The following is a 16960-nucleotide window of genomic DNA, read 5'->3' on the forward strand; positions in this document are numbered from 1 at the left end:
CAGGTGGAGAGGGACTCCCATCAAAGGCAGAAGGTCATGACCTCAGGCAGTGCCCCGAGGGCCAGGGCCGCCCCGACAGGAGGATGAAGCCCCATCCTCCATCTGTCTCCTCCTGTGTCTCTCCCTCATATCTCTGCCTCTGGGTCTGGGTCTCGTCCCCATCCGCCCCGGCCCTCTTCCCCGCCCTTCACCCCCCCCCACCCCGCCCCCAGGGAGTCCCGTCCCGCCCCGCTCCCGGCTTCCGCCCCTCCCTCTCCCCCTCTCCCCCGCCGCGGAGGGCCGGCAGGGGGCGCTGCGGGGCGGCCTCGGCGGCCCGGGGAGGCGGGGCGGGCGGCGGCCGCGTCGGGACCGGCCGCGATGGGACCGGAGGCGGCGCGGGCGGCGGCGGAGGCGCAGACAAAGGCGCGGGCGGCGCGGAGGGCGGCGCGGAGGGCGCGGGCCCCGGAGCCAGCGAGCGAGCGGGGCGCCCGGCTGCGGGGAGTCGGCGCCGCGGGGCAGCACCCGACTCGCGCCCGGACACTCGCGGGGCGCCGAGCCCGCAGGGTGAGCCCGGCTGTCCGAGCCTGCGCGGGGGACGCGGGGGACGCGGGGGCCCCCGGGCGCCAGGGCCGGGGCGAGGGCGCGGGGGTCCCCGAAGTTCCGGGCCGGGAGGCTGGGGGCGGCCGGGGAGCCCCGAAGTTCCAGGGCGTGAGAGGGCGCAGGGGCCCCGAAGTTCCGGAGCGGGGGTCGGAGAGGGCACGGGGCGAGGGGTTCCCAAAGTTCCGGACCCGGCGTTGGAGGAGGCTGCGCGGTCCCCGGCGTCCCCGGCCTGGGGTTGGGAGGCGGCACGAGAGGATCCCGAAATCACCGGCCCGGGCTGGAGAGCTGGCAGGGAGTCCCCGGAATTTAGAAGTCGGAGGTGGTGCGAGGGATCCCCGAAGTTCTGGACCCGGAGTCGGGGGGCATCGCGCGAATCTCGGAAGTTCCCGGGTCGAGGGTGGCACTTCCCGAAGTCGGGGAGCGCATTGGGCGCCCCGATTCTGACGCGGATGGGAATTCTTTCCTTACTGAATACCAGGCCCCCCAGCCCGGGGCGCATGGGGTGGGGCTTCGCCCCCACACGCAACTGGGGATCCTGGCACCGGGCGGGGTCCGGGCCTCCTCCGGGAGCCCCGCGGCCGGCGGCGGCCGAGGCACATGACTAGTTGGTGAGTAACTTTCCCCAAAGCTGCAAGTCGCGGCAGGACCGTCAGGGCCGGAAGGGCCAGGGTTTCTGGGACCCCTGCACCCTGGAACCCTGCTTCGACCCAGGACTTGCTCCCAACCCGGGCCAGCGCTGCCGCCCCTCCCCCGCACAGGGGCTCCGGTTTCAGACCCTGTGACCCGGGCAGCAGCTGCCCAGGACAGGGTGGGGGGGCAACCCTCCTCTGACCAGGGAGGCCGCTCCGCGGGGGGCCTCCCTTCCCCCACTGGCCACCTCCCTTCCCCAGGTCCCTCCTGGTCCCCTGCAGATCCCCCAGATGCAGGTTTTGGAGGCACAGAGGTGAGGTTAAGGAATTCTCCGGGGCAGCCATTCCTGGTGTCTGTGAGGTCGTGGCTGGAGGCAGCAAGAGGGGCTGGGGATCTCCCAATCCTTGATGCCACCCAGCCCTGCATGGTATTGGGATAGAGTGGTCATGGGCAACCGGTTAGTGGGTACCAGGGTAAATTTGTTTGGCTACATCTTCTTAACTAGGCTGGCAGCTCCCTGGGGATTTGGACTCTGCCTCCAAGTGTGCCTCTGCCCTAGAGTGGAAGCTGAGGGGTCCCTCTGTGGGATCTAGGAGGAACTGGTCTCCCAGGAGGCATCTGGTGATGGCCCACATTTTGATGGAGATCCTGGTTTGGGGAGTGATGAGTGAATGTGGCAGAAAATACCAAGTAGGAGTTCACCTTGGCCTTCTCTATCTAGCACCAGGATTGAGGGGGTGTCACTCTGGGTTCAGTAACCAGCATGCTGACAAGTTTATGCTGGGAGATCCAGGGCCACCTGCCTCCTCTCAGAGAGTCATCTCCTGCTCAGAGTGTGTGGGGGCTTCCTCCCAAAGGAGAGGGACAGGGTGTTTTTGCTGAGTGATCTGCTGATTCCTTTACCTTTTTTTTTTTTTTTAATTTTTATTTATTTATGATAGTCACAGAGAGAGAGAGAGAGAGAGAGAGGCAGAGACACAGGCAGAGGGAGAAGCAGGCTCCATGCACCGGGAGCCCGATGTGGGATTCGATCCCGGATCTCCAGGATCGCGCCCTGGGCCAAAGGCAGGCGCCAAACCTCTGCGCCACCCAGGGATCCCTCCTTTACCTTTTTTTTTTTTTAATTTTTTTTTTAATTTTTATTTATTTATGATAGTCACACAGAGAGAGAGAGGCATAGACACAGGCGAAGGGAGAAGCAGGCTCCATGCACCGGGAGCCCGATGTGGGATTCGATCCCGTGTCTCCAGGATCGCGCCCCGGGCCAAAGGCAGGTGCCAAACCACTGCGCCACCCAGGGTTCCCCCTCCTTTACCTTTTTAATTGAGGTTCTATGAATGGTGTGGCTGGTGGTGGGTCCTGAGGTTGGACCCGCTTGGTTTCCTTAAGCCTGTCCTGGGGAGACACTCATAATCCCTCTCTCCCCCCAGAGACTGAACCCGCAGCTCCTGCCATCCCTCTGGCTGCCTCTTGGAGCCCACCCAACCCAACCTGACCAATGTCCACAGCCAGGTGAGCCCCTGCCTCCCCAGCTTGGCCCTGAGCCCCCTGGGGGATGCCCAGCCCCACTGAGAACCGTCTCCCCACGCAGGGAGCAGCCCATCTTCAGCACACGGGCACATGTGTTCCAGATTGACCCGGCCACCAAGCGGAACTGGATCCCCGCGGGCAAGCACGCACTCACGGTCTCCTACTTCTATGATGCCACCCGCAATGTCTACCGAATCATCAGCATTGGGGGTGCCAAGGTCCTGGCAGGGCCTGGGTGGGGGTGGCAGGCTCCTGAGGTCTCAGAGGCAGGTTTGGGTCCAGTCATTACCCTGCTGTGTGCCTGGGGGCTGGGGGTTGGGAGGAGCCCTTAAATCAGTCTCTGTCCTGAGATGGCTCACACCTAGAACCTCCCAAGAGCTAATACAAAGTGACACCCTGGGGGTCTCATGTTCATTATTGTCAGTCTCGTCAAGCTTGAATTGTGTTCCCCCCTCTTCCCTCTTCCCAGGCCATCATCAACAGCACTGTCACCCCCAACATGACCTTTACCAAAACCTCCCAGAAGTTTGGGCAGTGGGCAGACAGTCGTGCCAACACCGTCTATGGCCTTGGCTTTGCTTCTGAGCAGCATCTGACCCAGGTGGGCTTGCAGGATTACATGGCGGGAAGGACAGGGCTGGGCCTGGGGTTCCTCTTAGGGCCATGGGGGCCTCTGGGCAGGTGCTGTAGAATAGGCATGAGAATTAGACAACCCTTCCTGGTTCCCTGGCTCATGTCTCAGCTCTGCTGGCCACCTGCTCCAATTTTGGACACACCCCGCCCTTCTCTGGGTGCCTGGGATGAGCTGGGAGTTCCCTCACACACCCTAGCACTACCTTCATCATTGCCTCCCTCCACCCTCTGCTGTCTTCAGACTTCAATATTGTCTCATCCCATTGTTCCCCTGGATGAGTAGTGCTTTCTGATTCCTAATGAGATCGTGAGGATTCTCTTTGCTTCTAGAAGCTTTCATTTTCCTTTCAAATTTAGGTCTTGAATTAATTTCTGTGGGTGGTATAAAGCAGGAGTATTTTTTCTCACTGAGTATTTAGTTGCTCTTCAACCGTTTTTTGAGATGATTTCCCTCCAAGGACTTGCACTGGTCTCTTCCCCCCAATCGAGTGACCGTCTGTGTGTAAACATTTTCTTTAAAATATTATTTTCGGGGTCCCTGGGTGGCGCAGCGGTTTAGCGCCTGCCTTTGGCCCAGGGCGCGATCCTGGAGACCCAGGATCGAATCCCATGTCGGGCTCCCGGTGCATGGAGCCTGCTTCTCCCTCTGCCTCTCTCTCTCAGTCTCTCTCTCAGTCTCTCTCTCTGTGACTATCATAAATAAATAAATAAATAATTAAAAAAAAAAAAAAAAAAAAATAAAATATTATTTTCAAACTAAAGAAGTTTATTTTAAAATGAAAACCAGTGTATCCTACCCTAACTGGAAAATCGGTATAGGTAGAGTAGGAATGAGAAGAGGGTGATTTACTTTTTCACTGAGTACAGGTGCCTCTCAGAGGCTCTGAGCCCAAGACCTGCTTTCTCTGTGTTATAAAAAGATATTCACAAGTGTCCGGGGCATTAAAGACAGCACCCACCTGAGGCTCTCCTTGCTGAAATAAGCCTGACTGAGAGGAAGGGGATCCCTTTCTTTCTTTCCTTTTTTTTTTTTTTTTTCAAGATTTTATTTATTTATTCATGAGAGACACACAGAGAAAGAGGCAGAGACATAGGCAGAGGGAGAAGCAGGCTCCACGAAGGAAGCCGTATTCGGGACTCGATCCCTGTACTCTGGGATCACACCCTGAGCCGAAGGCAGATGCCCAACCGCTGAGCCACTCAGGCGTCCCAGGGGATCCCTTTCTCAAGGTGGCTCCATGGAATTCACCTCCACCTAAATCCTACCTCCACCATGATACTCAGTCTGCTCACTGGGACAACATATTCCAAGCTTCCTGACCACTCTTCCAGTTCATGAGACCAGAGCATATGCATGACTCCTAAAGTCCCTTTCAAAGTGACAAGGCTGGTGCTGGGTGGGGGTGACCAAGTGAGGCCCTGGGAGAGGGGGCTGGGTTGGCTTTGACTGTTTGTTCTGCTCCCCACCCCACCCCCAGTTTGCTGAGAAGTTCCAGGAAGTAAAGGAAGCAGCGAGGCTGGCGAGGGAGAAATCTCAGGATGGGGGGGAGCTCACCAGTCCAGCCCTGGCGCTCGCTGCCCACCAGGTCAGTATTTCCTGTCCCATGCCTGCCAGTCACTCAGCTGATACTGAGGGTCCAGGTACTGTGTGGGCACCCAGGACCAAATGCTCACAGATCCCATAAAACTCCACCTACAGCAGGAGCCTTGGAAGAAAAGGCTCAGGAGCACATCCTGGGGGTCCGGCCTAGCCTTGGATCACCGAAGGCCTGGAAACCAGCTTAGATGGCAAACCAGCTTAGATGGCGGAGTAAAAACCCGGAGGTTGAAATAGCTAATGGGGGTGGTGGTGGTGGGGGGTGGCCAAGTGAGAAACTGTCCCTGGAGCTTTCCCCCACTAATTTATTCAGCATAATTTACTGACCACCTACTGTGTGCCAGGCCCAGGGCTGGGAAAGAGGGTGACAGACATGAAAAAGCAGGCTGCTCCCTGCCCTCAGGGCCCGCGGGCCAGGCAGTGAGGGGGATACATAATGAATTCGGCCTGGTAGAGGGCTTCCTGTCTGAATCTTAAAAGCAGGTGGAAATTTGGCCCCAGGGAAGGACATTGCTATGAAGGAATAGCACAGAGGCTTCACATTGCTCCCCCCACCTTTGCAGATTTTGAGTGTCTCAGTGGTTTATTTAGACCAGCCTGAATCAGGTGTGCCTGGGGCCTTGGTGAGAGCCCAGGGAGGCTAAGTGGGGGTCCAATGCCTGGAACTCTGGCCCAGGGGCCATGGGGAGCCACAGAGGGTAGATGAGGAGAGGGGCGCGCTTGCATCCCAGGGCTGGAAAGGACCCTCGCCTTCAGTCACAATACCGGTGACGTCAGTGCTGACCCCAACCATGACCTTACTAGTCCTTGGCCGAAGCCACACCCCTGTGTGACCCCTCTTCTGCCCACGCCCTTAGGTGCCCCCAAGTCCCCTCGTCAGCGCCAATGGCCCCGGCGACGAGAAACTGTTCCGTAGCCAGAGCGCGGACGTCCCCGGCCCCGCCGAGCGCGAGCGGCTCAAGAAGATGCTGTCCGAGGGGTGAGGCGGGTAGGGCGAGCAGAGGGGTTGGCAGGACGCCAGGCACCCGGAGGAGCTCCTCAGAAGCCCTTGGGGCGCGACGGGCCGCGGGATCGGACTGTACCCAAGGCCCGGGAAGGGGAGGAGACTGGCTCGCTTCCCGCCCCTCCTGGAGCCGACCTCGCCCCTGCAACGCGCTCCTCCTTCGAGCACGCCTCGGGCCGCCCCTGCCCGACCCCATCCCTCCCGGGGACTAACCCTGTCTCGGTCACTCCTCCCCGAGCGAATTCTAAACCCACGATGTCTCCAACCCGCGCCGGGTTCGGAGCACGCCCCGAGGGGCTGACGCCGCTGCCCGTTCCGTGCGTCTCCCTGGGCGGGCACCCGGCACCTACTTTGACCCCGCCCCTGCCAAGACCCCGCCCAGGTGGCCCCGCCCCTGCCAAGGCCCTGCCCAGCTGGCCCCGCCGCTGCCCCCTACCCTTTGGGGCCGGGTCTCGCGCCGCCAACCCTTGCACCCCTGCAGCTCCGTGGGCGAGGTGCAGTGGGAGGCGGAATTCTTCGCGCTGCAGGACAGCAACAACAAGTTGGCGGGAGCCCTGCGAGAAGCCAACGCCGCCGCCGCCCAGTGGAGGCAGCAGCTGGAGGCCCAGCGTGCAGAGGCCGAGAGGCTGCGGCAGCGGGTGAGAGGATCCCTTCCTCCCAGAGACTCCGAGTGGCCCCAGCAGCTGGGGAGTCCGGGCCTCCGCAGGTCCTATCCGTCCTTGGGTTCACTGCCTGGCTGTGTGATCTCTGCAGGTCATTTCTCTGCGCCTCAGTTTCTTGTTCTGTATTATGGGTCTGAGATAATGCCAACCATTGTCAAACCCTAAAGTCCTACCTGCTGCATGGTGGTGGCCCCAATCAGAGGGGATGAGTGCCTAGTCATGGGTGTGACCGAGCAAGGGCAGATTCCCCAGGAGAGTTCAGGCTGGGTGTCAGGGGCTGACTTTCCTGTCCACACAGGTGGCTGAGCTGGAGGCCCAGGCAGCGGCGGCAGAGCCACCCTCGGTCAGTGAGAAGGAAGGGCCAGGCCAGTCACTGGAGCAGCTGGAGGCACTAGTGCAAACCAAGGACCAGGTGAGCACTGAGTGTGTGTCCCTGGGCTTCATCTTCCCTGACATCCCACAAGGGAGCCAGGACCCCCAGAATAGACCCTGGGAACTCTTCTCTAGGAGATCCAGACACTGAAGAGCCAAACTGGTGGACCCCGTGAGGCCCTGGACGCCACGGAGCGTGAGGAGGCGCAGCAGAAAGTGCAGGTGTGTGTCGTGGGGTGGAGTGACAACACAGGGGCAGGCGGCTCCTGGTGTGGGACAGACCTGGGATCTTTCTTTCCTATTGGGTCCTGGGCAGCTGTGTGCCTATCCAAGCCTGTTTCTTAACCTGTAAGGGGTGAGGAAGAGATTTGCCTAAGTTTGTGAAGGATTGGGAAGACCGGGTACATGGAAAGCCTGAGTTGCAGGCAGTGTTTTGTAAAGGACAACTGTTATTAGGACAGTGTTTCCTATTCTTTGATTCAAAAGCAATTAAGACCTATTTTATTTATTTGAGATAGAGCTTGGGCAGGGAGGGGTAGAAGGAAAAAGAGAAGCAGGCTCCCCACTGAGCAGGGAGCCTGACATGGGGCTGGATCCCAGGACCCCGAGATCATGACTGAAGTCAAAGGCAGACGCTTAACTGACTGAGCCACCCAGGAGCCCCTCAACAATTTTTGAGTCCCTGCTGAATTCCCATTCTTGACCCCATCAAGTCCTCAGGTCAGGAGCCTGCATTTGAACCCAGGTCTGAGTGGCCTGGCTTTCACTGAAGACTTTATCGGAAAAATGTTGATGGGGTATGTCCCGTGAGTCCAGGAGGTGAAGATGTTAAAGGATCTGGGGACCCAAGAGAAGTTGGGGAGATGCTCCCTCTGGTCTCCTGCACAGCGTGCACAGCCTATGCAAAGGCCCTGAAGTGGAAAGAAACTCAACATTGTGGTTCAGAGAACCACAAGGAAGCTGGCAAGGCTGAGTTGGAAAGAACAAGGAGAGGAGGGAGTGATGTGGGTTTTGTTCCCAGCCTAATGGGTCACAGAAGGGTTTTGGGCAGAAGGGGGATGTGATCGGTTCTATGACCTTTAAATTGGCCAAGGGCTCAGGGAGTGTCTCTTATCCCTTCAAGGAGGATGAGACTAAAAGGCTTGGCATGGCCCAGAGTGGAGTTTGATGGGATGGCACTCAGATGCTGAATGCCCCAAGCAGGGCTGGTGACCCTAGAGATTTGTTGGGGCCCCAAAACCTGCCTGCTTTCTCCCTGCAGGACCTGGAGACCCGAAATGCCGAGCTAGAGCATCAGCTGCGGGCAACGGAGCGCAGCCTCGAGGAGGCCCGGGCCGAGCGGGAACGGGCGCGGGCTGAGGTGGGCCGGGCTGCACAGCTGCTGGACGTCAGGCTGTTTGAGCTGAGCGAGCTGCGAGAGGGCCTCGCCCGCCTGGCAGAGGGCACACCCTGAGCCTGGCTGCAGGGTCTGCGTGGGAGCCGGGGCCTGTGGCAGCTGGTTTTATACGCAGGATTCCCGCCTGGGGCACAAGCCGGGCCGCGGGCGGCACAGTGGGCTGTTCACCCTGGCAGGGACTGGGGGCCCAACCCAGCCTGGGGAGGGCCTGGCCATAGTGCCCCAGCTGGCCCTGGCTGCTCACAGCTCAAGGGCTGTTCTGGGGCTTTTCATTGTGTAGATTTCTAGAATTCCCAGGGCGCGTGCTGGTGCCCAGATTACATTTCTATGAGTGGCTGTGCCTGTGTGTGTGTTATGTGGGCACCCAGGCATCTGACCGCCGTCACTCACCCCTCTTCCTGCTTCCTCTTCCATGCACCTCAGCTGCTCTGTCTTTGTAGGGCTTAGTAAACCACTTGCAGGTGAGAAGAATGAGTTTCAGAGCCTGAGAAGCACACCCAGGCCACACAGCCAGGAGCTCAGCTCTGCCCAGCATAGCTGTGCCCACCCCCTGGGGCTCAACTCATGTGGTCTGGACCACTTTGCCCTAAAGTGGTCCTTGGTTAAGCATCCCCTCCCTCTACTCTGGCTACAAATCCCAAATTCCACCAGGCGTCATTTCACTGAACCTGATGGCCACGTTTGGAGGGTGATGCCCTTGCTGTGCCCATTTTTCAGACAAGGAAAGAGAGGCCCAGATGGGGCTTCTCAAACTCAAGGTCACTTGGCCAAAATGGCCAGCACTGTAGTTCAAAGCTTTGGGCCTGGCCCAATGGAAATGAAGAACGGATGGTGGGATGGGGGTGACATGATGTCCTGGGGGGCTTGGGAAGCACCAGCAGCTGAACCCTCCTCCCCTGCCCCTACTGCCACAGAGTCAGACCAAGGAAGTTGAGAGACCCATTTATTAAGTGACTCCTGGCAAGCAACATGCCTTTGTTCTGGGGCCCTTAGCATCCCCCTGCCCACCCAACTGAGGTGACCAGTGTCACTGTGTATGGAGTTGGGCCAAAACTTGTAGCCAGTGTTCTTTCCTTCTCTGCAGCCTGATGCTTGGCAGAGGCTCTGAGAAGGGGCCAGCTGGGGGCTGCAGGGTGGAAGAGCTGTGCAGTGCACAACATGGGTGTCTTGGGTCCCACTGACAGGGACTGTGCAGGTCCAGGGGAGTGGAGGGGCCCTCCGACTGTCCGTTCTGGGAAGGAATCCCAGGTTAGGCACATGGCCATGTGGCGCTCAGGGCTGGCTGTGGATGGGCGCTGGGGCTGAGTGAGCTTCAGGTGGGGCCCTGGGTGGACGCCCCCTGGGTGGATGCCCCCCGCGGCCAGCCTTGCTGGCCTTCTGCCGCTGTAGCACCTGCTCCACCTTCTCCTTGAAGCGCCGGTTCTTCTGCTTGATCTTGGCCAGCTCAGCCTTGCGTTTGGCTTCTAGATCAGGGTCCTGGTGGGAGGACCCGCAGGTGGCCAAGCTGGGCAATCTGCCCCCTGGAAGCCCTCCCTTTACCCCCCACACCCCGACCAGCCCACTCAGCCCTCACCTTCCCCTCCAGGATCAGCTGCTTCCGCTTGTTGATCTCCTTCTTTTCATCAAAGTTGGCCGCCTCCAGTTTCTGGGGAGAGAAGGAGAGGCTGTCATAGGGGCCCTCATCACAAAGGGAGCACCCTGGGCCCCAAGGCCTCCCATACTCACAATTTCACACTCCCTCCGCACCACATTGACCTGCGTGAGGATCTGCAGCACCTTGGCCTCCTCCACTGAGAGCTCCTCTAGCTGCTTCTCTGAGAGAGGGCAGACAAGAGGAGGGATCCTGGCTTAGGAGTGAGCTCCCCATGCAGTGGGGTATACAAGATTGGGGTCATATCATATAAAGGTCAGATGGGCAAGATCTGGAATTGTAGACCTAAAGAAAATAGGCTGTCCTTTTTTACTGCTATTAGCAATACTATGAATTTGACTGGAAGTTTGTTGTTGTTTTTATAAACTTTAGAGGCACCTGGCTGACTCAGAAGAGTATGTGACTCTTGATCTCGGGACTCTTGACTCCTGAGCCCTACGTTGGGTGTAGAGATTATTTTAACACTCTCCTTTAGGGATGCATGGCTGGCTTAGTCAGAACAGTGTGTGACTTTGATCTTGGGGTCATGAGTTTGAGCCCCATGTTGGGTATAGAGATTACTCAAACACTGTCCTTTGAAGTCCAGAGGCTTCTGAATTTTAGGACAGTCTGTGCAATGATTACAGATTTTCCAGTAGTTCTTGGTCTGGGCACTTGCTAAACCACCCAAGGGGGGTTTTAAACACACCCAGACCCTGTCCCTGGGGCCTCTGACTTAACCACAGGGACCATCCATACATCCCTGTCTAAAAAACCAAAATCCCTTCCCATTGGATGTGGCTTTCAGTGGCTGAGGGCACTGTGGGAAGCTTGTTTAGCTAATTGGGCTAAAAGCCTTCATTTGGGATTGCACAGAAAGGAAAGTGGAGTTTAAGCCTGCTCGTGAGTAGCCCAGCAGGTGTCAGAGAGGGGTGAGTGGGCATCTTACCCAGAGGCATCCAGCTCCCCCCAGCCCCCTCTCCCACCCTACCACTCACTGATCTGCTCCTCGATGGCATGTACAAGGTGGATGTCATACTGCGTCACCAGTGTGATGGCCTGTCCCTGCCGCCCTGCAAGGACACACCATAGTTACCTGCTGTGAGCTAGGGGCCAAATAGACAGGCTGTGACCACTAGGAGGCTCAGGGCTCCTCCTGGTGGGAACAGAGTAAGGGCTCAGTGAATAGGGCGAGGGCAGGTCCATCCCAGAGGAGACACAGGACACCAGCAGGGGTGGCTCCGCTGCCAGGCCGGCGGCGTTACACGGTGCTGGTGATGTGGCTGATCTCCCTTTGGGGTCTGGCTATCAGCATTTTGTCAGCGATAAGGCTCAATGGGCCTCAGCCCAGATCTGCCACACTACTTTCTCCATTCCCCGTTTCCGTGAGGGTGACTGGTGCTTGGGACAGCATGACAGCCGCTGAGGCCTGTGACCTCTGGAGCAGCACCAAACAGGCATCGTTCTCATTACATGTCCTTTGATGAGGAGATGGGCCCAGAGGGCTGATGGAAACTGCCTGAGGCCACAGGACAGGAGAGAAGGGCCAGGCCCTGTCTGGCTCCAGAATCCATGTTTCTCCCCACTGCTGGCATGAGAGGATCTCATAAACCAGAGTATTCACCGCCTCTGCTTTCAAAAGGATGATTCCCCAAACTTTTGGACACTCCTTCTCACCAGCAGGCTATACCCCCATATCTTCTCTCACCGACTCCTGACTTTGGTTCCTCATGGTGAGGGGAAGGCAGGAAGGACATGGGTCCAAAGGCCATCCCGCCCTGTCCACTTACCTGCACGGGCTGTCCGGCCAACTCGGTGTATGTAGATCTTTGGCAGCCCGGGCGTGTTGTGGTTGATAACCACCTGCACTGTGGGAATGTCCAGGCCCCTAGAGGCAGAGGCCAGTCAGTGCCACTGTCCATGTGGGGAAACCGAGGCGGGGACTCATCCAAGGTCACTCAGCCACCCCAATTCTTGCCCAGGTCAGCCCTCTGGCCCCACTGTGGGGGTGCCACTGGACCAGCGCAGAGGACGGAACACCCTGGGGCTGCTCACCGGGAGGCCACGTCTGTTGCAATCAGGATCCTGTAGATGCTGGACTTGAATTTGGCCAGGGCAGCAAAGCGTTCTTTCTGTTGCCAAGTTGGGGAGAGAATTGGGAAGATAGGAGTCAGGGAGCATCTCAGCAAACATTTGAGCACTTACTGTGTGAGGCCTGGGAACAGGGTAGAGTCCAGGATAGGCCCACCCTCACGGGGTTCACCCATGGAAAGGATGGACCAAGGCAAATGGGTAGCAGGAAGTGTTCAAGGCAGAGGAAAGAGCGTGGCCCTGAGGCTGGAATGAGTTGCCAGGGCAAGGCTAGGGGTGGCAGGTGGGTCTCTGGGGCAGTTTGATCCCACACCTGTTTCATCATGGAATGCAGAGCCACAGTGGGGAAGTTGAATTTACGCAGCATCATGCACAGGATCTGGCAGGTCCTGGTGGGAAGGACACACTGTCAACCTCTCGTCAACCTCTCCAGGGCCAGGGTCTTGGGAAGGCACTCCCATCCCAGCACACCCCAAGATCGAAAGTAGGTGGCCCTGCACCACCGGTAAAGGAGAAGCAGGGGTGTGCGGTATCCTGCCTGCTGACCCCTTCCCTGGCTAGGCCAATGACAGTCAGACCTACAACCAGATTTTCTTCTTCTGGAAGCCAATAAATTTTTGGAGGGCAGGAACCAGTTAGGGGGTCTCCTCCAGGGGATGTAGGCTGCATATCTACTCTGACTCATGCTACTACTTCCTAATAATCTCCTCTAAGACCTTCAAAGGATTTTGAAGGCCCCTGGGACTATAGAGAGGACAGACCTGGGTCTTGGAGCTGATGTGCCGGGGCCTAGCAACACACTGAGACACAGTGAAAAGGCCTTCCCAGCTATTGCTGGGGAATTCTAGGTATAGCCAGAGGCCCCTGGACCTTCTGGGTAAGAGTGGGCCTGAGGAACCCCAAATCCTGGCTCTGCCTTCAGGAGGGGTAACCTCAGCAAACTGCTTGACCTCCCAGAGCTTCCTTGAATGAATCCTCTAGAACCTTTGGTCTGAGCAGAGGCCCTGGAGTGCAAAGACTGGCTGTGTGTCTCGTACCTTGGGCCTTCATAAAGGGTTATGGGGGCAGGGGGTGGGGGGATCTGAGGGAAGAGAGAGGCAGGCCCATGCTCACTTGCACGTGTTGGTAAAGATGATGATGGACCAGTCCTCGTGCTCATCCTGGAAGTTCTGAATCAGGTGGACCAGATAGGCGTCCTTGACCTTCTCAGGCACCAACAGGTAGCGCTGGTCCAGCTGCTCCACTGTACGCACCCTGGGGATGCACAGGGCTCAGTTTCTCCCCCGCTGAATGGAGCCAATGCCCCACACTGGCCACGGGCCTTAACTTCTTTTGGGTGTGTCTCCCCGTCCCCTCACCCACACCACCCACCTGCCCCTGCCCTGCCCCTCTGGACCAGGCTGTGGACTCACGGGGCCTGAGCCTCCCAAAAGAAGGGCTGATTGGTGGCCAGTCCCTGCAGCTCTTTGAGTGTGTCAGTCAGTGTGGCACTGAAGAGCAGTGTCTGCCTACGAGTGGGCACGGCTGCCAGGATGGCCTCCAGATCCACGGTGAAATCTGTGCAGCCCTGCTCCAGCAGTCGGTCAGCCTCATCCATCACCTGCAGCACCAGGGGTAGGGGGTAGGAGGTCTGGGGTGAGAGCCCTGTCCAGGGCCTGAGCACATGCCCAGCCCAGCCTAGCTCAGCCAGTCTCCCTCACACACCTCCTGCCCAGCCTTGGACACATGCCCTGGAACCTTCTCCCTCTAGGTCTCTGAAATCTGCTCCTCAGAGAGGACCTGCCCCCAACCTCCACTGATCTCTCAGCTGTCCTATCACTTCTAATGCTCTCCTGGATGGCCTGTGGGACTCGTATCCTGAATGGATCAATCAATTGATGCCCCAGGCCGACTCACCAGGAAACGGATCTTCTTTATGCTAAAAGTGTTGGAGCTCCGGAGGTGGTCAGCCAGGCGCCCTGGTGTGGCAATGACCACGTGTGGTTTCCGGGAGAGCTCCAGGGCCTGGGCCACCATATCTGTAGGTGGAGTGTGAGAGGTGGGTCTGGGTGGGTGGCCTGAGGCCACGGGGGAGCCCTACCCAGAGCCTCCCTGGGCCCCCTGTACCCATGCCGCCGACAATGATGCAGTCTTTCAGGCCCAAAGGCTTCCCCAGGACCCGGAACTGCTCTGCAATCTGGTAGGCCAGCTCCCTGTGGGTGTGAAGGGGCCAGGCTGGGTTAGTAGGGGTTCTGTGCCTGCCTCTCAATCCCATGCCCATCCCTCAGACCTCCCGACTGGCCCTCTCCTGCTTATACACACACCACAACTTCCAGTTCCCTCTGGATAAGGGCTCGGTCGGATACTGAGCACTGGAGCCCTGTTTTGGCCCCTGCCCCCTTACAAGGCTGGGATCCAGACATCCCACAGCCCCTCGCCCACCAGACCCACCCAAACTGGCCTCTCCTCCTCAGTAGTGACCTCAACACCATAGTCACCGAAGTCCAAGATCTAAGCCCACAGTCACCAAAGCTCAAGATCTAAGCCCTCTCCCTTGGGGCTGGTCAGTGTCCAAGCCCTGTCTTCCGTAGCCTTCAGCCCCAGCTCTGCCCAGGCCTCTCCCTGGCCCATGTGTCCACTTCTTGTCCTCTTGCTTTGCTCTCTCCTGCTCACGTGCCCCCAGAATTGATCTAACTCTCTTCCTGGCATTCTAGGCTTTTCTCAAGTTGGCTTTAACCTGCCTGGCCCCAAGTACCCTTTCTGTGCCTTGCCTCTCTCTCACACCTCTGCTCAAATGCACTAGCAGTTCCCTCTGCCTAGAATATCTTTCCCCAAATTTGTCCCTTTGAGAGATCCTTGTCATTCTTTAAGGAACCCCTTGAATGAAATATTCCCCAATTCCCTCCTCCCCAGGCCACACCCTCACAGCATACAGTGCCTACCTCTCCTCCTGCTGCTATAGGACTTACCATGTCAACTGCCATATTTGTCTGCCCAAGAACAGGAGATGTGTCTCTATCTTGGGCTACAAAACTCTTGATAGCTCCTGACTAGCTGGAACTTGCCATGAGACAGGCCCTGTGCTCAGCACTTCTCACACACTATCCTGGTTAATTTTCTACCTCCCTTACAAAGCCAGAATGATTTTTGTCCCCATTTTAAACAGAGGGAAAGTGAGCTCAGAGAGGTAAAGGTGCTTGCCTAAGAAAACACAGATGGTTAACTCACCCGGAAAGCCTATGGGGAGCTCACCTGGTAGGTGTCAGGACAAGGCAGAAGATGCCATAGGGATCCTCAGACAGCTTCTGCAAGATGGGCAGGACAAATGCTGCTGTCTTGCCACTGCCTGTCTTGGCACAGCCCAAGCAGTCCCGACCTGGGCAGAGGGCAAAGGAGCATCAACACACTTCAAGTATCCACAAGTGTTCTACTGAGCACAGTTTACAATAGCTAATGTTTAATGAGCAGTTACTATGTATCCAATACTGGCCTATGTCATTTACATCTGGGCACACTGACAAATTCTAGGAGTGTATGATCATTACTGTCTACACACAACAGAAAGGGAAACTGAGTCTCAGAGATGTGCCCGGGACACACAGCCAGTGAGCAGCAGGATGGAGCGGAACCCACATCCATCTGACCCAAGATGCTACTACTCACTATCTCATTTTGAAGCCCTTACAGCACATCCCAGTGTGGGGAAACCTGAATGCCCCCCCCAATCTGCATCCTAGGATCCCTAATGATTTCTTCATCTTCATTTATTCAACCCTCAACCTGTTATTTCCTAGGTTTCCTAAGGGCATCTCTGCCTATCTTTTTTTTTTTTTTTTTTTTTTTAAGAGAGAGAGAGTGTGGGGAAGGGGTGGAGCAAAGGGAGAGGGAGAGAGAGAATTCCAAACAGGCTCTACACCCAGCACGCAGCCCAATTCGGGGCTTGAGCTCAACCCTGAGATCATGATCTGAGTGGAAATCAAGAGTCCGCAAGCTCTACGGGCTAAGGCACCCAGGCGCCCCCAAGAGCATCTTTTTTTTTTTTTTTTAAAGATTTATTTATTTATTTATGATAGACAGAGAGAGAGAGAGAGAGAGAGAGAGAGGCAGAGACACAGGAGGTGGGAGAAGCAGGCGCCATGCCGGGAGCCAGACGTGGGACTCGATCCCGGGACTCCAGGACCGCGCCCTGGGCCAAAGGCAGGCGCTAAACCGCTGAGCTACCCAGGGATCCCAAGAGCATCTTTTTAATGGCAAACCGGGTTGGGCCATTAGAGTAGAGAGTAGAGTCCTCTACTCTCGGGACCACAGTCCTGCATTTACCAGTAATCCTGACAACTTCAGTTTCCATTTGTAAAATTCAGATAGTAGTGCTGTGCTCTGAGACCACGAGTTTCTCGGATTACATCACTTACGTGCGGACACACAGGGAGTCAGCTGTGAATCCCAAACGCCAACACTGCCCAGTCTACCTTTGGGACCCAGGCTCGTCCATAACGCCCAAGCGTACCCCTCGCCTCGCAGAAGTGGCTTAGGCAAAGGCTAAGGCGCGAAGGCAAGGGAGCCGACAGAGTGGGGAGGCTTCCTGGGGAAGAGGCCGGGCCACACTTACCCTCCAGGATGGCGGGGATGCAGCCGAGCTGGACAGGCGTGGGCTGCTTCAAACCCAGCTGCCGACATTGTTCCACAAGCCACGATGACAGCCCAAGCTCCGCGAAGCCGGCCATCCTCCCCGCCAGCTCCGGGCGTGCACCGTGTGAGCCCTGCTTTCCGGCGCACGCCGATGACATCACGGAAACCTCGGTTACTGGATCGCCTGCTGCGCGGTCCCACCCCGGTCTAGCTCACACTGCCATTCCCG

General features: G+C 57.5%; 2 protein-coding genes across 4 annotated transcripts; one reads left to right on the top strand and one right to left on the bottom strand.

Annotated features, from left to right (window-relative positions):
* The first annotated feature begins 375 nt into the window (after positions 1-375).
* On the top strand, positions 376-8738 carry HOMER3 (homer scaffold protein 3). 3 transcript variants are annotated; one of them, XM_025989584.2, is made up of 10 exons: positions 376-543; positions 2640-2721; positions 2801-2957; positions 3209-3340; positions 4851-4958; positions 5827-5948; positions 6454-6610; positions 6933-7046; positions 7142-7228; positions 8268-8738. In XM_025989584.2, exons 2-10 carry the CDS (start codon positions 2708-2710, stop codon positions 8457-8459), a joined length of 1083 nt encoding a protein of 360 aa, XP_025845369.1. In that variant the 5' UTR covers positions 376-543; positions 2640-2707; the 3' UTR covers positions 8460-8738. The 3 variants fall into 3 exon arrangements, with proteins under 3 accessions (XP_025845369.1, XP_072577264.1, XP_025845370.1); XM_072721163.1 differs by having other exon boundaries at positions 434-543; positions 2841-2957; XM_025989585.2 differs by lacking the exon at positions 376-543 and adding an exon at positions 888-1187.
* Positions 8739-9332: 594 nt separating this feature from the next.
* On the bottom strand, positions 9333-16945 carry DDX49 (DEAD-box helicase 49). The gene is made up of 13 exons (XM_025989582.2): positions 16712-16945; positions 15355-15478; positions 14230-14315; positions 14020-14141; positions 13536-13723; positions 13237-13377; positions 12437-12512; positions 12088-12164; positions 11823-11920; positions 11031-11105; positions 10128-10216; positions 9976-10047; positions 9333-9878 (listed from the first exon to the last, which is right to left on the bottom strand). The coding sequence occupies exons 1-13, from the start codon at positions 16887-16889 to the stop codon at positions 9675-9677; spliced, it is 1530 nt and encodes a 509-aa protein (XP_025845367.2). The 5' UTR covers positions 16890-16945; the 3' UTR covers positions 9333-9674.
* Positions 16946-16960: the final 15 nt, after the last annotated feature.

The sequence above is a fragment of the Vulpes vulpes genome, chromosome 9, assembly GCF_048418805.1.
Source record: "Vulpes vulpes isolate BD-2025 chromosome 9, VulVul3, whole genome shotgun sequence".
Taxonomy (NCBI): Eukaryota; Metazoa; Chordata; class Mammalia; order Carnivora; family Canidae; genus Vulpes; species Vulpes vulpes.